The sequence below is a fragment of the Chanodichthys erythropterus genome, chromosome 13, assembly GCF_024489055.1.
Source record: "Chanodichthys erythropterus isolate Z2021 chromosome 13, ASM2448905v1, whole genome shotgun sequence".
NCBI lineage: Eukaryota > Metazoa > Chordata > Actinopteri > Cypriniformes > Xenocyprididae > Chanodichthys > Chanodichthys erythropterus.
This window is the reverse complement of record NC_090233.1, coordinates 37,359,423-37,385,598: the sequence shown is the minus strand read 5'-3', so window position 1 is coordinate 37,385,598 and position 26,176 is coordinate 37,359,423. Positions and strand designations below refer to the sequence as shown.

At 37.6% G+C, this 26,176-nt stretch overlaps 2 protein-coding genes across 7 annotated transcripts in view; one reads left to right on the top strand and one right to left on the bottom strand.

Annotated features, from left to right (window-relative positions):
• The window catches only part of ophn1 (oligophrenin 1), a 39,371-nt gene extending 21,470 nt beyond the window's left edge, over positions 1-17,901 (top strand). For 2 of the 3 annotated variants that reach the window (XM_067405820.1, XM_067405819.1), the window contains exons 17-24: positions 177-282; positions 2,487-2,646; positions 2,948-3,086; positions 6,121-6,447; positions 6,868-6,997; positions 13,316-13,366; positions 16,279-16,318; positions 16,405-17,901. In XM_067405820.1, coding sequence (XP_067261921.1) covers positions 177-282; positions 2,487-2,646; positions 2,948-3,086; positions 6,121-6,447; positions 6,868-6,997; positions 13,316-13,366; positions 16,279-16,318; positions 16,405-16,416 — 965 coding nt within the window. In that variant the 3' untranslated portion in view covers positions 16,417-17,901. The remainder of the gene's footprint in view (positions 1-176; positions 283-2,486; positions 2,647-2,947; positions 3,087-6,120; positions 6,448-6,867; positions 6,998-13,315; positions 13,367-16,278; positions 16,319-16,404) is intronic. The other variant, XM_067405818.1, reaches the window with a different exon arrangement.
• Positions 17,902-18,026: 125 nt separating this feature from the next.
• Positions 18,027-26,176, bottom strand: part of ar (androgen receptor) — a 120,112-nt gene continuing 111,962 nt past the window's right edge. For all 4 annotated transcript variants that reach the window (XM_067405470.1, XM_067405471.1, XM_067405472.1 and 1 more), the window contains one exon: positions 18,027-24,834. In XM_067405470.1, coding sequence (XP_067261571.1) covers positions 24,676-24,834 — 159 coding nt within the window. In that variant the 3' untranslated portion in view covers positions 18,027-24,675. The remainder of the gene's footprint in view (positions 24,835-26,176) is intronic.

Sequence of the window (26,176 nt, the reverse complement as noted above, 5' to 3'; positions counted from 1 at the left end):
AAATGTAGCATGAATCGCTCTGTCCGCGGTTGCGACTCAACACAAACCGTGGCACAATGATTATGTTAATATGTGGATCATGTCCATCTACAGTGTGTGTGTGTGTGTGTGTGTGAGTGAGTGAGTGAGAGAGACTTTTCCCATTTTTTATTTTATTTTTTATTTTTATTTTTTAGAGTCAGAGAATCTGGACTATCGGTTAGGGGCGGTTCACTCGCTTGTTTACAAACTCCCAGAGCGTAACAGAGAGATGCTGGAACTGCTAATCAAACACCTGGTCAGGTAACAGACACACTTGCAGGCATGCATGCACACAGACCTGCTAATGCTGACGCACACACAGACTGTGATGTTTCTAACCATTACCCAGCTTGTGTGTACCTTTATAATTATATATTTGAGTGTTGTTGTGGTTAATGTGACCGGTTGTGTGTGTGAAAGTTTTGTGTTCTGACACTGTCATCTGATCTATAGGTCCATGCCTCATTTTGTATTTGTTTGTGTGTCTAGAATATTTTGAGTAAAGCGAACATGTTCACATACAGTAGCTTGTACTTTATACTAAACAAGCTTATATACTTAATATAAATGAAAGCATTATTATATTAAAAATGTGTAAATTTAATTAAGCCTGCAAATATTTAAGTTTGTCAAGCATGGATCAGCACATGATGACACTGGGCTCAATGCTTTCTTTTAGTAGTTCAGATTTGAACTTGCCCTGTCGGTTATTTATTATTTATATTATATTATTATTTGTGTATAGTACACACACACACATATCGGTCTGTAAGATCTTTTCAAATGTTTTTGAAAAGAAGTCTTTTATGCTTACTAAGGCTGAAACTTCATGGTGATTATAAATTCCTAAACACAAAGTGTAGGGCCCTATAAAATCCATTTTATTTTTTCCCAAATTTTTCGTTTAAATTTTTTTTTTGACTCCATTTTAATGGTTAAATTAAATTTTAGTAATCAAAAAGCATGTCTAATTAATTGAAATAATGAATCTTGTCCAATTTACCAACAATTTAATAAAAGTTTAACAAAAAAAATAATTTTTTTTAGGGCCCTATGATAAACGTTTTATCCTTTCCCCTCAAATTTTATTTTTTACCAAATTTTGTTTTCTGGATTCCATTTTAATGGCTTAATTCCAATTTAATAATCAAAAAGCATGTCTAATTAATTGAATTCTTAAAAAACAACAATATTTATTCATTAAAAAATATATTTTTATGAATTTTTTTTCAGAAGTTTTGTTTTCTGCCAATCAAATGAACGCATTTAATTTATCTTTTAATCATGAAATTAAACTTTTTTGTCAAACAATGTGCTGCACAACAGAGCTTTACTGTTAAAATTAAAACATGGAAGAAACACTGATATTATTGTTTAAAAATATATAAATTGATCTAAATTCTACTGTACAACAGTAATATGTTTCTGTCAATTTAAATCAAACTTTTATTTTGACGGTTTGCCTAGAGCTTTGAGTTTCTCTGTGTTTATGACGGTAGTTTTCTCAAACGAAGCGGTTAAATGCTGATGAAGTGACTTTCAGAGCAGTTCTGGAGATTAATTCGTGCGTTCATATAGTGAGGCGACAGGACGAAAACACAGTGAGCGTCGCATGTGCTTCAGCGTGCGTGCGCCCGCGCGATTGTGTGTGACGTAAATGAAACCGCGCTTCCGCATCATTCATTTCAGAGTCACACAGGCATACAGGATTCATGTTTAAATAGTCTTTTTGCGGTTTAATATTCACAGTCAGTAGTCTATATCGCGATTTAATTTAAGTGTACTGACCTGCTTTTAATTCATTCATCAAAAAATTGACAAATTCCGTGACATTCCGCGTTATATAGTAAATTATGTTTTTATGAGTGGATTCCACGATTCCGTCCGCGATTCCGTGATCGTGGAAATTATAGGTCTCTAAAAGTGCCAAATCTTCAATCTATGAATTCTTACGGAGCCCCGACATGACATGCAAGAAAAAAAATTAAATCGTTCCCACGATTTACTAAATCATGCACACATTTTAGTAAATCGAGGAAACAATGTATATTAAATCGTGCTCACGATTTAGTAAATCCAGGGAACAAATTAGTAAATCGTGCACATGATTTAGCTTACTATTTTTTTTCTTGCATGTCATGTCCGGGGCTCCATAAATTCTAAATTCTGAGGAAAAAAAAAATGTCAGCCAGCTTGGTAACAGTATCTTGGTAACAGGTTAAAATCAGCAGAATTCAAAACAACTACCATATAAAGTAAAACAAATAAATACATTGTTTAACAAATCAACAGTTCAACAATCTGGTCCAATAAGGAAAGCCTTCCCAAAACGCTCTCACTCTGGCCCTGATAGGTAGCAGACTCTGTAACCATTTATTAGGTTTATTAAAAGCAGTTCAGTACATATCACAGAAACAATCCACATATCCTATGCCGAAGCTTTGTTATCTTTGTTGTTTTTCTAGTGTTTGCCACCAGAGCAGTGAAAATCTGATGACTGTATCAAATATGGGTGTAATATTTGGCCCCACGCTCATGAGAGCTGAGGAGGAGACAGTGGCGGCCATGTTGGATATTAAGTTCCAAAACATTGTCATGGAGATCCTTATTGAGGACTACAGCAAGGTCAGACATGCCCCTTTCCAGCTGATTAGGGGACAGTTAATCTGTTTCTCTGTTATTATACACGCAAAATGCTTAGACAAAAAACTATTGATTGAACTATTGGAACTATTTCTATTGAGAACTGCTATATTTGCACTCTAAAATATTTTGAAATCAAAATGAAAATGCTGTGTGATTCATAAGAGAAAAATGTGAAAAATATATATGGTCACTTTTTTAGTGGTGGCTGATGGTGACATGGTTTAATGATGTGAATGATGTCGAATTGTTTTGTAATTACTGCCGTCTCTGATGTTCGCAGATCTTTAAAGGTCCTCCTGAAGAAACCACACTGCCTCCTATCCCACCTCCAAGGGTGACGCCACGAAGACGGCAGCCAATCACGATCTCAAAACGCCCACCCCGTCTCTACCCCAGCCTTCAGCCTCCAGTTTTTGAGCGTAAATAGCCTTCAGCATCATAGGCATCATCATCATCATCGTCGGCATCATCATCTCATCATTATATAATACTTCTTTTTTTTTTTGCCTTATCAGTGAATTAATTTTGAATATGAATTATATTTGTCTTCACTTTTAAGGATTTATCTTTCGCATAGAATGAATACTGATTTTTTTTTTTTTTTGTAGATTGGATTTTTAAAAAAATAGATATTAATTTTTTTATAAAGATCTATATGTCTCAGATAAGACATACTAGTGTGTTTCAGATCTATATCTATATAGTGTTTTTTTGTCTGCATCAATATTTTTCTTTTTTTTGCTTTCAGTCTTTAACATGTTCCTTTTTTGCTTTTACCTTTTTTGCAAAGCCTGTTCTTGTCCTGCAAGCTTAAATACAATACATACACATAAACATTGAAGTTATTAGCGAGCGCGCACACACATAACAGCTGATCGGGTTTCATATGTTCCTGAAGGGACCTCAGGCTAGATCTGTTTCTCCTTAAGTGATTTTCTCTAAATGAAGAAAATACAACTAGTCCTCCCAGATCTTTCTGTCTCGCACACACACACACACACACACACACACACACACGTGCCAGTTTAGAAGCCCCTCCATAAATTGTATGATTAAATCTGCAGGATCTCAGGGTGTGTATGTGTGTCTGCCTTGATAAATGCTCGTGCTTTGACGTTGTCCTCCCCTTATTGTGAGCTGTGTTATGTAGTGTTAACAACAGTCAAGCTAATAGTACACTCACTAGAGCATGAAAACTAAACAACTACCTGCCCTTCTGCAGCAAGCGTGTACATCCGTGCCTTTGGGTCTGTGAGCGTGTGTGCGGGAGTGCGTGCGTACGAGTGTTGGTATGCCATCGTGTGTGTCCTAGAGCGCTACCCAGTGTTTATGCGAGCTAATGCCTGCATGCGTTTGAGTCTCTCTCAATCTGTTTTCGATTGGCTTTTGGACCTTTTTTCCTCTAATAAGCTATTTTTATTATTAACATTTGAGCTTTTCCTATCTCTCTCTCTCTCATCAAAAACGAATGTGTGAATTAATCCGTTAATATGACTTTCTGGTTCATTTGTATATTCATGAAATTTGGCTTATTAAAGCATGCTGGATATTTGCTTGTTCTGATCAGTGGAATAAATTTTTTTCCCTTCTGTTGTATTTTTCAATCAAATCGTTAATCTGAGTAGATCATAACTGCTCGTTTCCAGTTTTTTTATTTATTTATTTTTGCTGGTGGTGCGATATGTGTGTTTGTGTTTGTGTGTGTGAGCGTCAAGCCACCTGTTGAGTTTCAGTGAATCTTAGATTTTTATGGTCCCTAAACTTGTCCCTGTGTGTGTGTGTGTTTCTGTGTTTTTGTTGAGAATACAGATACAGTTATGGAGTATTAGGACCAACTGTGTATTTGGGAACACCTGCCAAAATGCGAATGTGTTTGTAAATGCATTTTCATGCAAATGTATCCATGTCCAGTTTGGCTAGCTCGCACACAGCTGGTTGTTTTGACTGATGCTGTTCACACACACACACACACACACACACACACACACACAGACAGCTGTGTTTTAAACTCATGGCCTTGGTTCTCACATAACCATAACAAACTTTTCTTATGAGACTGATTTCATCTGTTCACACTAAACTGGAGTCAAACCAGATTGCAAATCAGTTTCTGTTTCAGGGTGCTTTAACACTTGCCTAATTTAGTTTGGTTGAATTGCACTAAAGTTCATTGTCCCCCTTGGTGTGGTTCATTTGGGCAGGAGTGAATGCAGCAGTCGCACTCGGGTGTGCACCAAAAGCGGACCAAACAAGCGTACCAAGACCTCCTTGAAGAGGTGGTCTCTGTACGCTTTCAAACTAACTCTGGATCGGTTCCCTTGAGATGTGAAAGCAATCCAACCCAACGAACCAAACAATATCATAATTCATAACGGGAAATGTTATATAAATTTTAATTTAATATAATGTAATTTTATATAATTTAACAGCAGGAATGATGGCTACATTCATGCAGTGTTTACATGTGTCTCGACAGTTACAAATAAAGTCACAATAAGCTCATGGAGCTAATTTGTCTATCATTTTGATGGATGACGCTGAGAAAACTGACCAATAAGAGGACCGTTGTACTCGCACGTGACTTGCATAAACACATTTTGGTACGCTTTGAAATGTTGCCGTGTGAACCAAGAAGAAAATGCAACATTGTAACAAATTTAGTCCCTGTTTAGGAACAAAACACATGATCCATAGGTGTGGAAATGCCCTCATGCATGCCTTTTTTTGACTTGGACTCGCATTTTTCTTAGTTAACTAAGCAAAGACTATAAAAGCACTTTCCCCTGCATAAAAACCATATTGTGTGAAAGAAACAGTAGAGTATGGTGTAAATGCCAGCAGTAAACTGAAATCCTGCTCTTAGTTTATCTGAAATGAAAGTTAGCTTTTATCATTTCCGAGGTAATAATGCTAATTCCAGACATAAGAAAATGTAATTTCTTTATAAAGAGATCGGAAGGGGAAAAAAAACAGGCTTTTTAAAGAATAAAAATCGAGCCTGATGGAGGTAGACTTTGACCATGTGGCTTGAGCTGATAACAATCAGCGTGTTTGGGTAAAGCAGTTCATGGCTTCTTCAGTCACGTTTTCTTTCAGTTTAAAGCTTCCATTATGTTCTGGTTGTGTTGAAGCTATTGGAATGAAATGACTCATTTTGAGTAATTTGATTTTGACTTGTTCAGTGCTTGTTGGCTTGTATTTCTTGTATTGTGGAAATACAAGAAGACAGAGCGCCTGTTAGAGCTGTTCTTTTTATTTATCAGAACTATCACAACCTCCCTTTTTTCCAAAATTACAAGAACAGGAAATTTAAAGTTTTTACGACACCCCTGATACAATCTCCTCTCAGGGGAATGTTCAGGGCTAAACTTTTGCAATCGTACTTCTGACCCAGCAGACATTTAGTAGTGCTTTATCTAAACTGCCTGCATTGACTGACTCTATGCTTCGCAGGGCGAGAGCAAAACGGCGCCACCCACAATGACGGCGAACCTGAGGGAGACACTGGCCTCACCAGTCCGGTTCCTCATCAAAGAACGAAACTGGCACCTCCTTCCATCTCTCCTCCATCCATCCCACTCTCCTCTCCGACATCCCGGAAGCCTGTTAACCCCAGACCTGCTCTCCGGCCCTTGGATTCTGATGTTGGCAGGCTTGAAGTTAGGATACAGGATGGTCAGAGATCGGATGCCATGGTGACGACCAATGGGGAATCAGGAGTGGCAGTGAACCGAGCTCAGTCTTTTCAAGGAAGCAGGCCACAGCTCAAAAGAGCAACTGGTAAACAAGAAATTCAAAGGATCAAACTATCCACCACCCTGTGTGACATGAATGAAGGCCAAAAGGGCAGTAGTTTTTTTTTTTTAACCTGTCTATTAATTTATTTTAAAAAACATATATATATATATATATATATATACATTGACTTGAATACACATCATCACATACTCTTGTATTTTTATTTCTTACAAATATATTTTTACAAAACTGATTCAGTGATTATAAATCTTTCAAATGTTTTGTCTACAGAATTAGTTATTTAGTTCAGTTAGAATAACAACAACATGAAACAGGAAAATCATGCTCCAATGAGTCAGTCAGTTAAAATGGTTGTAAAAGGGGTGTGTTTTTTTTTTTGTGTGTGTGTGTGTGTGTGTGTGTGTTTGTGTGTGTGTGTGTGTGTGTGTGTGTGTGTAACAGGAGATGCTCAAGGCCTGAAAGGACGATCTTTCTCAGAGAAAAGTTCCATCTGCCGGCCACCCACTCGACCACCAGATCCACCCTCCCGTATCCCCAATAAAACTCTAAACGAAGACACTCCAGCATCATAGTAAGTATCAGTTCACCACAAACCTTTCTTCACTGTGATGCCTCTGAGATTCAGATTCTCTGTGATATTTTTTATTTTTGCTGAAACGCCAATTTCATTTTTGTAACATGATTTATTTATTTTTTCTCCTTTTTTTTAATGAACATTGACAAAAAGCTGAAATGCGGTTGCATAGCACACAATGAGCAGCACCCTTGCAGCAATGAATTCATTAAGTCTTTTGGGTGAAGGATAAATGGGCTTTGCACTCTGCTCAGGTGTGATTTTGGCACATTCATCCAGGCAGATTTGCTCCAGGTTGTTACTTGGTTTACACCTGTCCTCTGGAATTTTCAAGTAGCAGCACAGATTCTCATTTGGATTGAGTTCAGAACTTTGATTGGGTCATTGTAAGATATATTTGTGTTCTTGTGCCACTGCGATGTTCATTTAGCCTTGTGTCTGGAATCACTGACCTTCTGAAGGATGAACTTTCTCCCAAACATTGTTTTTTTGGCAGACAAAAACAGGTTCTCCTGATAGGGCAGTACAATTTTAGGGATGTCATATTTTTAGGTCAATATTGTTATTTAATTGCACATTAATTTCCTCTATTTTTTACATTTAGATAATAATTAAAGAATAGATAATTTAATAACACTGTTATCTTGTGTAATCTTTAGCAAATTTTAAAATGAATAAACATTTTTTTCATGCCGTACATTATAATGTTGCTGCATTTAAAATGTTTTATTTTTTTATTTTTTTTTATAAGTATTTAGACAAAATAGTAAAATAATAATAATAATAGTGGTGCAAAAACGTATTTGCCAAATATTGCAATAAACATTAAACCACTGTTATTGTTGCTGTTTAAAAGAACAAAAAGGCTTAAAAGGGCATAGAGATGGCAGCTCTCAGGTTGAAACAGGTGTGCAAAAACTACAAACTAGGAAGTCTTTGTCTCCAAACTAAGCCCTGTTTTGCCCAAGCTTTCCTGCTAACAGAAAGAGTAACTCAGCTTTTTTTTCAGTTGAGCCAAATGTGAACTTAGTGAAAAAGAACCCAGTTCTCTTGGCATTTACATTATACCTGAACTTAAGTTGGACTGGATCTCTATCCACTTTCTATTCATACTGTTATTTTAAGTATTCCAACTTAAATAATGTAAATTTATAACTTTTAACCCTCAAGGCTGTTTGGAGGATAATTTTGTGTGCAGATCGCAATAGTTTTTCACTCTTTCTTAATGCTGTAAACTCTCTACATATTTTAAATAATTATTGTTTTATTTAGTTCAATTTCAGCCTATTGTGGTTTAATAATCAGACTATTCCATATTACAATTGTGATTCTATTGCGATTAATTTTGCAGCCCTGTATTGCAGTACCTTTCTGTATTTTGCACCATCCATCGTTCTGTTTTTATGAATATGTCCATAAGCATAAGCATATGGATGGCGTTTTTGTGGTGTGGCCAGATATAGATTTGTGCCATCCAGATTGTTTTAGGCTGACCAAGATCTGATCGTTTTCACATTGCAGCTGGACCACCATTATGCATTTTGGCAAACTCCTCACATGCTCCCACATGGTTCTTTTTAAAGAATGGCTCCTTGCTGTCACCCGTCCCCTACCAGCATGTGTTATGCAGGATTGGCTGGCTGGTGCGTGTTTAATCTGTTGTCAATGACTGAACACTGTTGATTTTGCAAAGTGGTTTTTGGCCTCTCTGCGGTTGTCTTGGAAGATTTCTGGTTTCGCACGGTTTTGAGGGATGCTCTTTTCTAGGCAATGTCTGAGCGGCTTGATTCCAAACACTTGGACCTAGTTTTTTATGTTTTTCCAAAATGTATCTATTTGGTTTAATTTTACTTGGACTCAGGAATGCACTTAACCTGTAATTTTCACAGCAGTCCTTAAGATTCACAGCTAGAATAATGAAGCCTTTAAGGATTAGTTCACTTTTAAATAAAATTTTCCTGATAATTTACTCACCCCCATGTCATCCAAGATGTTCATGTCTTTCTTTCTTCAGTCAAAAAGAAATTAAGGTTTTTGATGAAAACATTCCAGGATTATTCTCCTTATAGTGGACTTCAATGGCCTCCAAACGGTTCAATGGCCTCCAAAAAAAGTCAAAATTACAGTTTCAGTGCAGCTTCAAAGGGCTTTAAGCGATACCAGACGAGGAATAAGGGTCTCATCTAGCGAAACGATCTATCATTTTCAAAAAAATACAACTGTATACACTTTATAAACACAAAATATTGCCTTGCATGTACTTCCGCTTTCCGCATCTTTTTAAAACGCTTACGCTGTATGTCCTACACCTTCCCTATTCTACTTACAGAAAAAAACGGACATGGCGCCGTGTTCGTTACGTAAGTTGAATTACATGCAAGACGATATTTTGTGTTTATAAAGCATATACAGTTGTATTTTTTTCAGAAAATGACCGATCGCTTCACTAGATAAGACCCTTATTCCTCGTCTGGTATCGCTTAAAGCCCTTTGAAGCTGCACTGAAACTGTAATTTTGACCTTCAACCATCTGAAGGCCATTGGAGTCCACTATAAGGAGAATAATCCTGGAATGTTTTCATCAAAAACCTTAATTTCTTTTCGACTGACGAAAGAAAGACATGAACATATTGAATGACATGGGGGTGAGTAAATTATCAGGAAAATTTTATTTGAAAGTGAACTAATCCTTTAACTGCGGGGATATTACCTGGAAAATGCTACAGTTATTTTAATGATTCACAGGTAAAGGTCAATTCAATGGCATTTATGTCCTCATTAACAAAATCGTTTTCCATCTGTGTAAACTTAAACCTTCTGTGACTAAGGGACTGAATTCTTATTCAAACAATAACAAACAAAAGCAACATTTCAGTTATTATTTTTTAACAATAAATTCTGGAAAACAAAAAAAAAACATTACATTTCTTTTCTGATAGTCACATTTAAATAATATTGCGTTTCGGTGTTTAGAAATACAAATATCCCAGAGAGCTCAATTTCAGTGCAGGATCTGCAGGGATTGAGTAAACTGAGAGATTTAGCAAAGCATCTGAATCCTTTTGCAAGCTACTGTAAATATATACAGCAGATTTTATTTATATAAGCTGCTAATCTTGAATCAAGTATAAGTTTCTGCTTGCCAGATCCTCATAATTGCCATTCTATGAGCAGGAGCAGGGAGCAGTAATCTTAGATCAACTCAGAGTCTGAGAAAACATTGGCGTTTCAGCCACTGTGTCAAATGGTCTTGTGTCTTATCTAAGAAATGCTTCGATCAAATTTCTCCTGAAAAAAACACATACTCTCAAGCATACTGCCTCTATCATTCTTGTGTCAGACTGCAGAATGAGTTGATCTTTTTTGTTGTTTTCAGTATATTCTCAAGTTTTTTTTCTCTCCTGAAAATGAGGTATATGTATTTAGTTTGTTTACTCATTAGGGCCTAATTTCTAAAAGAGTAAATAAATAAATAAAATGTCTACAAAATATTTAAAAACCCTTAAGCACCAACTTGTAGGATGGTTAATACTAATGAAAAACATTTATACATGAATTAAAACAAATAATGTTTTAATTAAAATCTAAAAATAGCTTAAGGTGTTTGCGTTAAGGTGCAGTAATTAGTTAATGCAGTAATAATTAGCTGGAACAATAATTTTAATGGAGATCCTCACAAGTATAAGCACAGCTGTGTTACATCAGCAGAATTACTGGGAAAATTAAATAATTTTTAATATAGCTGATGGATAATATGGCAAGACAAAAAAACAATGCAAGATGTTTCTAACAGTTTTTTAGAAGACAAATGTATAAAGAACTGATTCAATCAGTATAGGCTATTGCACTGAAATGACTATATAACTATACAATAACTAATATAACATTTTTATAACTTTATAACCTGCACAGATAATAAAGTGGATGCACTGATGAACTTGAATGTGCTAGACAGCATGTTTAACTGAGACTGTAAATACAGAATTCCGTTGCTGTAACAACACACAATGCATGATGCAGTCTCCTACAACACTGAAAATTAACATCAGTCTTTAAAGAATGAATTTCATAACACAGTCTGGGACACACCATGCCAAGCAACGTTGGTCGACTAAGTTTTCCCGGTGTGTTCTGCAACGTTGGCTCTATTTGGATGCAGTCAGTTTTTTTGGGGGCCGATTCAGCATGTAGAATCAGCGTCGGGCCGTTTCCCAAGTAGGTATAACTGCAGACCAGAGATCTCCAAAATGGGGCGTGAACTCCAAAAGTGGGCCGAACCTTCAAAACGTCTCTTTGCGCAAAGACTTTTACCATTGGCTTTGGCTTCAGACAATTTTCATTGACTTAAATTTTAAAAAAAAAACTTTGTATATTAAAGCTGCTGTCCGTAACTTTTTTTTTGGTTAAAAATGATCCAAAATCAATTTTTGAGCAAGTACATAACTTGAGCAGTGTTCAAAACTATATTTCTGTTCAGAAATTGAAATCTACAGGTAACGCTAATACACACTAAATACACATAGTCACGCTATGCTTATGTTGTTAACATTAACAAATTGAGAACAAATTATAACAATAATAATTTGCACGGTTTGACGTGATCCGAGCCAAGCAACCGTTAGATTTAATCACCATTTGCAGCCTGATTTATTGTAATGCTTTTTTCCCCTCAGTTGGTCAGAACAAAAGTAGCAGACATGTTACTTGTTCAGATGACATTTTCCGGTGAAAATTCTTACTTTGGTCATACATCAAGACTACAATCTGTGATTCCTAAGTACAGCATCCACACCAACGTGGTGACTGACACCAAACATTAGATTCATCCGGGCTGAGGAGCCGTGCCGATGCACAACCCACGTAAAGATTATAATTCCGCAAATAACTGCAATTACAGTTTTTAAACAGAGATGGCGACAAAGAAACAAAAATGACAGACTGCAGCTTTAAACATCGTTTCTAGTTGATCTAAAATAAAATATGCTATATAAATGAACATGCCTATATAAATAAATATGCCAGGTGAGAGAATGGAGTTTGAACCTCCGTTCAATGATATAAGCGGGAATAACCCGTGAGCTCTCCCACAAGCATTCCCAGCGCAGCGCGTAGGAAAGTTATTCCTCTCTTGCATTGTTCTCAGCTAGGAGTGGGTAGTGACACTGGTTGCAACTAAAAATGTCCAATTGTACGGTGAGGTCTGGTTGGGGGATTACGGAATGGCCCGGTTTGGCAATCTCATATCGCATAATCTTCTAAAATGCTTATCTCCTCTTAACTGCAACTTTCTTTACCACACTATTCAGCGCCAAAATCTCACTGTGCAGTAAATTTCACTTGTTAAGGTTAGGGTCAGGTGTGGGGTAGGTTTAGGGGTTAGCATTTATGTACGAAATCACAACAGCACTGTGATTGACATGAGCAATAAAATCTTTGGAATAGACTCTGGGGCGGAGTTTGCGCTGAACTGGATTGGGGGGAAAATTGTGCATGCGTGTCTGTCAATAACGGGAAGCCACGCCCTACTTTGGAGTTCCCACCCCCATTTGGAGATCTCCAGGCTGCACTTATACCCTTTTCCGGTTGGGCGAGAGGGAGAACTCTGATTGGTTGTTCAGTTTAGTAAACGAGTCGAAGCACGAGAATAATAGCAAAACAGTGGGCAAACAAGTCAAGGCGGTTGACAGAAGGCTGTTCTAATTTTACGTCATGAAGCCTACCTGAGTGTTCCTGGGTGAATGCTTAATATTAATGTGAGCTGAGTGGAATATAGAAAGTGATCAGCATTAATGATATTTGAAACGGTAAGCATGCGCTGGTTCATTTACGGTTTGTGTATCTGCAGCCTGCGGTGCTATCAACTATAATAGAGTAGAATTTGATTTGACATAATTCAAAAAGCATGACTAATAAAAGTATTTGTGTGTTCTGTCTGTCAAGTATGCCATATATTCTTAACAGAAACAATGGGTTTTGTGTCAAATGCAAATATACATACACAGAGATTCAGTGCAGATGTCAGTACTTGACATCTTTTTGAGATTAACTGCAAAGAGTGACTCAGACCTACACGGCCACATTTTTATATTTGAGATTCACCATTCCAGCTTCGGCCTCAGAAGAGATTGTAATCTGTTCAAGCATGCTTGGAATATTTTTCACAGCTTGTAAACAAAAATATGAACACAATGTGAGAAATATGGACAAAATAGTTCAACTGAATCATGTCTTATTATTTAGAATGATCTCAGTAGATGATTTTCATTCATTGTCAGAGATGGATTGATGTGTTCTTCTTTCTCTCTTTCCCCATAGTGTCGCCTCCAAAACCAGATTTTTTGAGAACGCCTCCAGGCAGATGGGGAGGTACGTGTGTGTACGTGAGGGCATGAATCTGTGCATGTGCTGGCTCCGGAGTGCGTGTGTGTGTGTGTGTGTGAACCTTTCATTGTTTTCAGCAGCTGCCTGGACTCACTTATAGCGGAGCCAGTAAAACTCAATGAGCTTTTGATGTGGTGCTTTTAAATAAAGTTCTTTAATACAAGACCACATGCTGAAAGTCCTAAGTTGCGTCCCAAATGACGCACTATACACTATGCACTTATACACTATGTACTTGTGCACTATGCACTCATCCATGTAGTGCGTGAATTGTATAAGGTTATTTTGTCATTTAACATCGGAGTCTGATCCTCCCTTCCCCTCCACTACGTAATTAAAGCTGCGACAGTTGAGTGCACGAAGTGTCCAACATTCCACACTTCGTTTTTTACGTTAATTTAGTGCATCATCCGGGTATTTAAAGTGTACTTTTTCTTTTTGGAATTTTCTGTGTGAACGCACTACTCGCACTATTTATACTTAAAAACGTCATAGAATAGTGCATAAGTATGCGAATTGGGACGCACCTCTAGTTGTTTAGCCCTGCACAACAGTTTAGTTCAATCCTTTCAAATAAACAGCTACTCTAGAGCAGTTAATACGATTTACGTCTGGGAAAAGTGTAACATGCACATACTGATAAAAAACACAAGCTTATATTTGCACCTACAGGCATAGTAGCCTGATTTGAATGCTTTGGCTTAAAGGAACAGTTCATCCGAAAATAAAAATTCTGTCCTCGTTTATTTATTCCTCATGTTGTTTCAAGGCCTTTCTTTCTTCTGTTGACCACAACATGAGAAATTTTGAAGGACATTTTAGTCACTGTTTTCCATGCAATTACAATAAATAAGGATGTTCAAAAAGGATGTAAAAGCACCATAAAACTGTCCTAAAATTGGTCCATGTGACTCATGCGCTCCAAGTCTTCTTCGTCATACAATAGCTTTGTGTCCGATCTAGCTGTCCTCTAACGCAGGTCCGGTTCATGAACAAATCATTCTTTTAAGTTGCATCTCTTCAATAAATCAGTTGACCAGAATCAGTATTTTGAATCTGAATCAGTGATCTGATCCCAATGAGTATTCCTGTAGCTCAAACCATAGATCATGGTGTTCGCAATACCAAGGTCATGGGTTTGATACCCAAGGAATACATCAACTTGAATGCAATGTAAGTCATTTTGGATAAAAGCATCTTCCAAATGCCTACATGTAAATGAAATTTTAAAAAAATTAGTCTTGGACTCAAGTTCAATTAATTGAATATGGTGCATTAATCGTATGGACCATTTTTAAGGTGCTTTTTTGTACTTTTGGAGCTTGACAGTCCCTGGTCATAAATTGGACCAGTTTAATGGCACTTTTATATGGTGCTTTTGTGATTTTAGATGCTTGAAAGCTCCGGTCTTCAGTCATTTTTATTGCATGAAAAAGAACGACATTCTTCACATTTCTCAGTTTGTTTCAAAGAAAAAAGTCACTAGGGTTCATTACATTATGACAGATTTTTTCATTTTTTGGGTGAACTATCCCTTTAAGGATAAGATTCAAATAAGGCTACTGTGTCTGTAAGATTTTCCTAGACACTACGGGAAAGTGCAGAGAAGTTAGATTAGTTTTGCAGTCAGAAGCGAGCTACTTCTCAGATATCAGGTTTTGTGTGTACAATATGTGGACGTTTGTAATCTAAAATCAGTAAGGCTGTTCTTTTACTGAATTCTGAATTCTAGTATGAAATGATGAGTGGTTTGGCATGTTTGGCTGCCTGTTTGAGTTTAGGAGGATTCTTTTCACTGCTTATGACTGCACTCCAAGCCAGCACACACACTCGCGTAGTTCAAGTTCAAGGACTTTCAGAATGCTAGAATAGCTCCCAAAGGGAACTCTCAGAGGATACTAAGGTTTGACCAATCCAAAGCATCAAAGTTAACAAAAATGAACATCTGTAGTGAAGCACCACACCCCATTCATTTCACAAGCCTGCCCAGCGCTCGCTACGCAGGTGCCCATAATTCATGTGCATAAAATCTAATGATGATGGTGCATGTGACAATGACATTTTAAAGGAGTATTTCAGCCAAAAATGAAAACTGCCATCATTTACTCACCCTCCTGTCATTCCAGTCTTGTATGCTTTAAATTTAATGGAAATACAAAAGGAGGATTTAAGGACTCTATCTCCCATACTATGAGATCATGGGCTGTCAAGTTTCATAAATGACCAAGTAAGTGGTACGCCTAGCCAAAGACTTTAGATATATTAAGATGGTGCACTCATATTTCTATGAATTGGAGATGGCGGAATAAGTCCCACCTTCTAAATAAAAGAGCCAATCACCAATTGGTAAAATCATCACATCACTGCAGCTGCCATTTGAAGCTCTGAAATAGAAAATAGTGTCCTGAGATGTGCACTTAGGACTGCACATTGGCTGATCCAGCCTCAAATCTAAGATTTTTAATGCTATTTGAGCTTAGTAAACAAGAGATAAGGAACAGTTCATGTCAGATTTTGTTGGTGATTTGAAATATGGTTAGACCATATCATGAACATCAGTTGTCATTGTCTCGTGACCAAATTTTATTGTGTCAAAACTGCACCGTATTTACTTTAGAGTTATATGGAAAACTTTCATGGTGGTTTTAGGACCTTTTTGGATCTTGACAGCCTCATCCCTTTATACTGCCATTGTAGAGAAAACAGAGCAAGAAATAATTAAAATTTTGTCAATTTTCCACGAAAAAAAAAAAAAAAAAAAAAAACAGCTAACGGGTTTGGAACAACGTGAGTGTGAGTAAATAATGACTGAATTTTCTTCTTTGGGTGAACTATCCATTGAAGTTTCTGAAAAGAATTAAATTTATAATAACTACTTACTGTTTTTTGTCCTCCAGCTCCTCTCCAAATGCCTCAACTACAGCTTCTAGAGATGAGGTACGGCATGTTCTGTTGTTTTATTTTTATTATTAAAATAACCTATAGTGTTTATGCTCATTTCTGTCACTTGTTTTTCTTTGCAGAACACTAAATAGGAACTTCCTTCCAGTCACTGCTACAACTTGTGAAGCATTGTCTTGTGGACCAATTAACACATGTCAGCATTCAACAGACTGTGTGTTTGTGTATGGCTCAGGCCGGAGTCTGGATGTGGTTTTGATAGATAAATTATTATTGTTACTGACAGAGCATTAGGGGGCTCCCCACAACCCCAGGGGTTTTTTTTGTGTGTGTGTGTGTGTGTGTGTGTGTGTTGCACTGGGTACTGTTTTTTTTTTTTTTTTTTTTTTTTTTTTTTTTGTGCTTCACCGCCAATGTTTGCACTTGCTTACTTTGTTGTAAAACTAAGTCTTTGATTCTTGCTTGGATCAAAGAACAAAAAGAAAGCAATTCATTTTTTTTTTTTTTTCTTAAACATTTTGACCTTCCTGCACACAATAGGGAGAACTCCCTCCCATTCTCTCACTCTTTGTGTCTCTCAATGTCTCCCCTTCTCTCTGACCTACTTTAAAGAAACCGATAAGACTTCGGGTTTACAGTCTCACTCTACAGCCGCACTACAGACTTCACTTTAAGAGTGATAGAAGGTGGTGCACCCCAAACTTATTTTATAATGTTCAGAATCAACACTAATCATTATTTAATTACGCAGAAGCTGAACATGCTTCTAATAATTATCTGTTATTACTCAGTAATTAGTAACTGGAAAGAGATGAATGACCTGGGTGCTGGTTTTAAATATTTCTGACAAACAGAATAGCTACTGTAATTGCAAAAGGCTTCTCCTTTTATCTGTTATGACATGCTTGAGTTCCTACCGCAAATCAAAAGGTACTGAGGATTTTTTTTTACTTTAAATAGTTCACAGAGCAAAGTACTCTTCAATAAGCTTTTCTCTCCCCTTCGCCCTCCCACCTCCCTTTCTTCTTCTTTTTTTTTTTTTAATTATCTGTCAACCCATCAGTTTCAGTATTGAGCTTAAAGGGTTAGTTCACCCAAAAATGAAAATTCTGTCACTTATTACTCACCCATATGCCGTTCCACACCCGTAAGATCTTTGTTTATCTTTGGAACACAAATTAAGATATTTTAGTTGAAATCCGACGGCTCCGTGAGGCCTGCATAGGGAGCAATGACATTTCCTATCTCAAGATCCATTGATGTACTAAAAACATATTTAAATCAGTTCATGTGAGTACAGTGGTTCAATATCAATATTATAAAGCGACGAGAATATAAAAAAACGGAGCGCCATAAAAAAAACAAAATAACGACTTATATAGTGATGGCCGATTTCAAAACACTGCTTCAGGAAGCTTCGGAGCACAAATGAATCAGTGTATTGAATCTTGATTCAGATCGCGTGTCAAACTGCCAACGGCTGAAATCACATGATTTTGGCGCTCCGAACCGCTGATTCTACACACTGATTAATTTGTGCTCCGATACTTCCTGAAGCAGTGTTTTGAAATCAAACATCACTGAATAAGTCTTTTTTTTTTTTTCTTTTTTGGCGCACCAAAAATATTCTCATCGCTTTGTAATAATAATATTGAATCACTGGATTCATTGGATTTCAACTAAAATATCTTAATTTGTGATCCGAAGATTAACAAAGGTCTTATGGGTGTGAAACGGCATGAGGGTAAGTAATAAATGACAGAATTTTCATTTTTGGGTGAACTAACCCTTTAACCTCACTTTTAAGTATCAAAGTTTGACTGAAACATGAACCTTTATCTGTTTCTTTTGGTCAGTGTGAATCTTCAATGTGAAAGCTAAAGATTTTAAGTCTCATCCTCACTCAATCACACACAATTGTGAATGTGGAAATGGAAATTTATTGTATATGTCAGTATGTTTTTGGTACTTCAAAAATACTGTATGTAAGTCACTTCAGGCAGGTTTGGGATAAGCTCAGTTTAAGATTTGAAGCAGATTGAGACGCATTCCTATGTATTATTGTTATTTTTATTATAAAGCTTCAGATTTCCAGTTGACATTTTATGTAATTTTTGTAAATAATTTAATGCTGTTCGTCGGATTTTCTAAGGGTGCGTTCACACTTGGCATGTTTGGTTCGATTAAAATGAACCCTGGTGTGATTGCTCGGTTAGTGCGGTTCATTTGAACATATGTGAACGCTGCCCTCCGAACCCTGGTGCGCACCAAACAAGTGGACCGAGACCGCTGAAAAGATAGGCCTCGGTGCGCTTCCAAACGAACTCTGGTGCGGTTCGAATGATATATGAACGCAACACGGACCAAAGACATGTAAACGAACCAAAAACAGGAAGACGAGACCCAAAAAGGACAGAATCCTCACGCATGTCGGTTTTTCTTTTCGGTCACAGTCGCGAGTTTGCCCATCACAGACATCAGACGTGCGTCTCCACGCAGCAGATCGCTTGTTTGTGACTGATGGATTCCCGCCGCTGTTTTGACTACTTTACACATTTTGTAAGCTCTTCACGAGTTTCCAGCTGGCCAAAATACCATCACATATAAGTGCACACGACGAGCGCATTTACCGCAACACACAGCATTGTTTTGGATGTTCGGTAAGTTTTGTCTCAAAATACGGCATAAAATCCGACCAATCACGTTGTGAATGTATCCCTATGCTTTAAGGTTTCGCTTTATTTTGGTTGGTGATAAAATTGCTAATCAGACCAGGACTAAATCTTTTTTTTTTTTTTGGTCCGGACCAAACGAACCGAACTACACGTGTGAACGCACCCTTAGTCTTCGTAACTGTCACTAAACCCTGTTTGTTTTTTCGGTTAAATGTACTGCTGCAAGAAAATGCAACTTTATATACAAACCCGATTTTAAACAAGTTGGGACACTGTACAAATTGTGAATAAAAAAGGAATGCAATAACTTACAAATCTCATAAACTTATATTTTATTTACAATAGAATATAGATAACATATCAAATGTTGAAAGTGAGACATTTTGAAATGTCATGCCAAATACTGGCTCATTTTGGATTTCATGAAAAAGTTGGTAGAGGTAGCAATACGAGGCCGGAAAAGTTAAATGTACATATAAGGAACAGCTGGAGGACCAATTTGCAACTTATTAGGTCAATTGGCAACATGATTGGGTATAAAAAGAGCCTCTCAGAGTGGCAGTGTCTCTCAGAAGTCAAGATGGGCAGAGGATCACCAATTCCCACAATGCTGCGGCAAAAAAATAGTGGAGCAATATCAGAAAGGAGTTTCTCAGAGAAAAATTGCAAAGAGTTTTAAGTTATCATCATCTACGGTGCGTAATATCATCCAAAGATTCAGAGAATCTGGAACAATCTCTGTGCGTAAGGGTCAAGGCCGGAAAACCATGATGCCCGTGATCTTTGGGCCCTTAGATGGCACTGCATCACACACAGGAATGCTACTGTAATGGAAATCACAACATGGGCTCAGGAATACTTCCAGAAAACATTGTCGGTGAACAAAATCCACCGTGCCATTCACCGTTACCGGCTAAAACTCTATAGGTCAAAAAAGAAGCCATATCTAAACATGATCCAGAAGCGCAGGCATTTTCTCTGGGCCAAGGCTCATTTAAAATGGATTGTGGCAAAGTGGAAAACTGTTCTGTGGTCAGACGAATCAAAATTTGAAGTTCTTTTTGGAAAACTGAGACGCCATGTCATCCGGACTAAAGAGGTGAAAGGACAACCGAAGTTGTTATCAGCACTCAGTTCAGAAGCCTGCATCTCTGATGGTATGGGGTTGCATGAGTGCGTGTGGCATGGGCAGCTTACACATCTGGAAAGGCACCATCAATGCTGAAAGGTATATCCAAGTTATAGAACAACACATGCGCCCATACAGATGTCGTCTCTTTCAGGGAAGACCTTGCATTTTCCAACATGACAATGTCAGACCACATACTGCATCAATTACAACATCATGGCTGCGTAGAAGAAGGATCCGGGTACTGAAATGGCCAGCCTGCAGTCCAGATCTTTCACCCATAGAAAACATTTGGCGCATCATAAAGAGGAAGATGCGATAAAGAAGACCTAAGACAGTTGAGCAACTAGAAGCCTGTATTAGACAAGAATGGGACAACATTCCTATTCCTAAACTTGAGCAACTTGTCTCCTCAGTCCCCAGACGTGTGCAGACTGTAAAAAGAAGAGGGGATGGTAAACATGGCCTTGTCCCAACTTTTTTGAGGTGTGTTGATGCCATGAAATTTAAAATCAACTTATTTTTCCCTTAAAATTATACATTTTCTCAGTTTATACATTTGATATATCATCTATGTTGTATTCTGAATAAAAAAATGAAATTTGAAACTTCCACATCATTGCATTCTGTTTTTATTCACAATTTGTACAGTGTCCCAACTTTTTTGGAATCAGGTTTGTTATATATATAAATATATATAAAGAAATGAAGTTTATTTTATTCTTATTAAAGTAAGCTGTACGTGAAAGTCAACCCAGAGTAGAAATAAATCTATACAATGAAATAGCCTCACGATGATAATCAATAAATGATTTGGAATCCAGTTAAATTAAAACAGCTGTACATCAGTCAAAATCTGAAGTGCAAAAAACATTGTGGCCTTAAGAGGTTAGACACGCTCCCACCACAAAAATGTTTCGTGTGCCCAGTTGCTTTTGCATGAATTTCAGGTCCATCTGATTCAGGGCGTGCCCCACAAAAAAGTTGCAGAGCAGGACTTTCAAGATTTTAAAATGTTTTTTATTGAATTGAAAGCAGTAAAACACAAACCCGATTTACACAGGCTCTACACAACAGGAATCAGAGCTTGTCTGATAAGCGATTTTCCATACGAGTAGAAATCAGTTCGTAAACTGAAAAAAGATAGTCAGTTAACAACTGTCAATACGACACTACATAGCAGTACTAAATAACCTGCGAAAGGCATGCATGCACAGACACACACCCACTCACACATACAACTGCTGTAAAAAAAGACTATAAAGTTACAAAGATTTAAGTAACAAACATTGTTTAAGAAGCCAGAATTTCCTTTTCTAGTCATATAAAGCCAAACTACCCAGCTCCTCCAGGCGAAAAAAATATCCCATAACATCAGGAAAAGACAGGAATTATTCACACAGAGAAAACAGCTGTAAAAAAGCATTCGCAAATGATTAGTCAGTTGCTCGTATCAGCCAGCAAATAGTTAAAAAAAAACAAGTCATCGTTACATATACAGGAGTTTCTTGTATGGTTTACAAAGCTGAAAAAGGACATAAATAGATACAGCTCTTCCTGCAAACATTTCATATGGTTTCATTAGCACATGTAGTGTCTGTAAACCAGTGTGGTGCTCTCGTTTCAATTTAACTAACTCCTCAATTCAAGATACCTTGCAATAATACTTTGCATTAGAAAGCCAAATTACTTTTCTCATCCTGGGGAAAATATATCAGCGAGAAATCATTTGGTAACATTTTTTTTCCCTCCTTCTGTAATGAAAGACGAATTTTTAACCACAGGAAGCATCCTGGTGACATGCAGACTGTTATTAAGACTCTAGGTTCTTTTGTTTACATGAGAGCAGAAACTGGTAGGATCCAAGAAAGCCTTTTGTCATTAACACAGGCCAAATGCAATATTTTGCAACTGAAACCTGAAAATCTTTCATCCCCTTTTTTGTACCTGTAAGGGTGTGAAGGAGAGCCTGCTAACAGATATGGTTTTCATATGGGCTGACACACCACACACAGTAACAGTAAATCCTTAGACTTTAATTGAAATTGAAAACCAACAAAGTTCTACATCATAGCTCATAAGAGATGTTAAGAAAGTCACAAATCAGCATATGGATCATCCAAGCACAAGTTGGTTCACACATGCGGGGTGTTACATCTGGGTGTCGCTAAATGACATATTAGAAAAACTTTCCATTGTAAACAGACGATTACAGGACAGCAAGAGAGTGCGTCTCTCACAGAGTCGAGTGTGAATGAACTAGGCCTATATCTGTGTTTACATGCAAAATTCCGCCGGCTAATGAACGACTTTGTGATCTGACTTTGGCTTTGGCTCCATCCTAAAGCGCTGTATGTTTGTGGTGGAAGTCATGAGCTCTTTTTTGGCAGGTTAAAAGTGCAGTTTGGAGTTCTGCAAATTCTAATGAGTGCTTTTGGGCCGTCTAAATGGGTAAACACCTGCGTGTAATTGCGCGGTGCTCGGTGCTGTCAGCGCAGAAGAGCTGTCTCTGACAGCCTATTCTCTGCCTGGCACATTTAAACCATCAACATGCTCCGCGGCGACAAGAGCTTGAGCAGCTAAACCACATCTCGTCGTTTTAACTCGGCAGAAAACTCCCTGCTCTGCTGAAAGTACACCCCAGGTCACCCCAGGCCTGACAAAGACAACACAGCGTCGCGATTTTTGGGCTCTTTAAAGAGTAATCTACATACATAACGCTGCAGGCATTATTCAATCATTTAGAAACGGAGAGCGTGCGGAGGAAAAAGATGACACGACGTCTAGAAAATACGAGCTTCGCAGGAGTATGAGGCAAGCGAGTAAAGATGTTCCTTTCTGACAGATAAATAGAAGATGCTTTAATTGAAGCGAAAGCGGAGTAAAAATACATATACATTTTTTTTTTTTTGTCTTTCATCTCATTTAACACCCTCGTGAATAAACAAGAGCTTTAGCACCTCTTGCCGTTGACTTGCGGCAGTTGATGGTGATCAAGATGTTTGGTACGAGTTTCTGATAAAATAACAGTACTGTCCAGTGTCATCACATTACGCATAGCTCTTTTTTTTATGTATTTATTTATTTTTTTAAAGCTGTGTACCATTAAAGCGTGTTTTGGTATTCTAATGAGCTCGTTAAAAGAGCGTGTTAAGCATGTTATTACTTATTGCTAGTGCGGAGAAATACAAATCCCTTAGTGGCACTTAATATAAAGGAAATAGAGGAAACTGTACGGTTAAACTATTGACTACATCCATACATTAGCACATAGAAAGATTGAAAAGAACCACGCTTAACTTTTACATATATATATACACAAGAACATCACCTTGCCAATTCTTCCATTAAGGACAGTGAGGCGAGAGAGAGAGAGAGAGACTTCATAAGAGCATTATGGGAAACAGTCCCGTTTCCTAACAATATCCATTTAGCTTACTGGAAATGCAGTTTAATTTTTTGAATATCTAGGGCTTTAGCATGCAATTATTTGTTTGTTGTTTTGTCATAGTATTAAGACAGCATGCATAGATTTATATTTATGTATATATTTGAAGATGCTGACCCAAGCATTGCTGTGTTTATGTTCTATATACAAACTGTCAACATTATACCCTAAAACCTGCACTTAAATGTCCAGGTTATAAATAAGGGCACTGAGCCTCGTCTTAACAAAAGTCTGCAGTCTAGAGGAGCAACTCTTGATGACTGAGATGTTTTTCCAGCGTGCTGTCCTTTCGTATTCGTGGCAATTTACAAACCCAACTGTAACAGATTTTTAATTGAACGGAAAAGTCACAAATTGTCTGAACATTCCGAATGAATGATGCCTTTTAAAAAGCTTTTATAAAGAGCCTCTACATTTCATAAGAAATGAATGAAGCACATGTTTTACAATCAATAAACTAATAAGGCAGGGAGGAGACCGATGGCCAGCCTGTTGTACTGAATTTCATACTGTTTTAATACTACAGTACTGTATTTAGTAGTGTGTTGCTCTAACTAACAAGAGTAAAATTCACAAGCGAAGAGATTCGTCTTGGTTTTCACAGACAATAAATGAAACCTTTTTATCCCACGATGCATAGTGGGTCAAGGCAGGTCACACTCTGATAGGGATCTGTGTAATGTCCTTTTTTCTTTTCTTTTCTTTTTTGATTAAGGGCTCAGATGAAACTTCGGTGTGATATTTTTTCCAGCGTCTCCACCGGGCAACACACTGTAACTCTTGAAGGATAACTGCTGGTCGAAAGAAAGAACAAAACCATGCTGTCAGTTTGAGAAAATGAGCTCAAATGATCTCTGAGGAGAAGATAGACAACTGTAATGATGTAATGGTTTTGCTACTTTTCAGGGCCATTTTTCAAAACCAGGGATACGAGACTGATATAGAAAGGGAGGGATGAGGGAGGTTAGAGTGAGAGAAAATCAAAAAATCAGTATTGTTCAGTCTCATCGCTCGATTCAAGTCCAGATTAAAAGTGTCGCAGGCTGGTTTAGGCTGGATCAAACTGGATCAGGCAGAACAGACTGGCTCATATGGCCTGTGTGGGGTTGGTATAGATCGGTGGTTCAGGGGCGTAGTCGTGTCATTTGTGAAACAGTATTGGTTTAGACAGTCCGGCGAGGATCTTTGGCACCTGGACCGAGATTATTTCTGCAATCATTTCTGGAAAGCTGACCTTTGTAGGCAGGGACCGGGCTTGGACAAAGAGGTCAAAGGTGAACTGGTGCAACTTCTGAACAATCTGGGTGAGGGAGAGAAAAAGAGGGGAAAGGAGAGAAAAGATTAAGAAAAAAAAAGGGCTAGACAAAAACATTGCATATTTAATATATATTACAGGAAGAATTCACCAAGAATTAATTGTGCCTGACAATAGTGTTGTTATTTCTATGTGCTACTTGCGTTGTTTTAGAACCAGATTCACTGAAGGAATAATGCGAATCAGTTAAAGGGATAGTTCACCCAAAAATTAAAATTTGATGTTTATCTGCTTACCCCAAGGCCATCCAAGATGTAGATGAATTTGTTTCTTCAGTAGAACACAAATGATTTTTAACTCCAACCGTTGCTGTCTGTCAGTCGTATAATGCGTGGCAATTCCATCTATAAGAGTCAAAAAAACATGCACAGACAAATCCAAATTAAACCCCGCGGCTCATGACGAAACATTGATGTCCTAAGACACGAACCGATCGGTTTGTGTGAGAAACTGAACAGTATTTATACATTTTTTACCTCTGATACACCACTATGTCCAATTGCCCTGCAAATCCGGTGTTTGAGGTCTGAATGCACTCTGATGCCGATGTGATCGAAGTGATCGCTCGCACTCACAGACATATACATGCGAGAGATCACTTCTGTCATGAGAGCGTGTTTTCAGACCTTACCAACCGGATGCACAGGGAAGTTGGACATAGTGGTGTATTAGAGGTAAAAAAAAATGATATAAATACTGTTCGGTTTCTCACACAAATCGATCGATTCGTGTCTTAGGACATCAATGTGTCGTCACGAGCCGCAGGGTTTAATTTGGACTTGTCTGTACATGTTTTTTTTTTTTACTCTTATAGACGAAGTTCCCATTGCCATGCATTATACGAATGCAGGCGGCAACGGTTGGAGTTCAAAATCATCATTTGTTTTCTACTGAAGAAACAAAGTCACCTACATCTCGGATGCCCTGGGGGTAAGCAGATAAACATCAAATTTTCATTTTTGGGTGAACTATCCCTTTAACAGCACAATCATGGCCAAAAAATGTAATAAACTTAAAGCTCTGATCAATTTTGTTCTGTTATGGACAATGCAGCAGACTACGACAATCGGGCATACTATACAGCGTTTGTACAGCATTCACCTGAACTGGTTATAATGATCTTCTCCATCATTTGATGATTTACTGCTGCCGTGATCAACAAAAATTTTTACACAAAAGTCTCATTTATAAAATTCCTTTTACGGACTGCTTTTAATGTATATTAGGCATTCCTATAGCTTGGAAAGTAGAGCATGGCGCTAGCAACAGCAAGGTCACATGGGTTAAGTCCCAAGGGATGCATGAACTATTAAATCAATACCTTGAA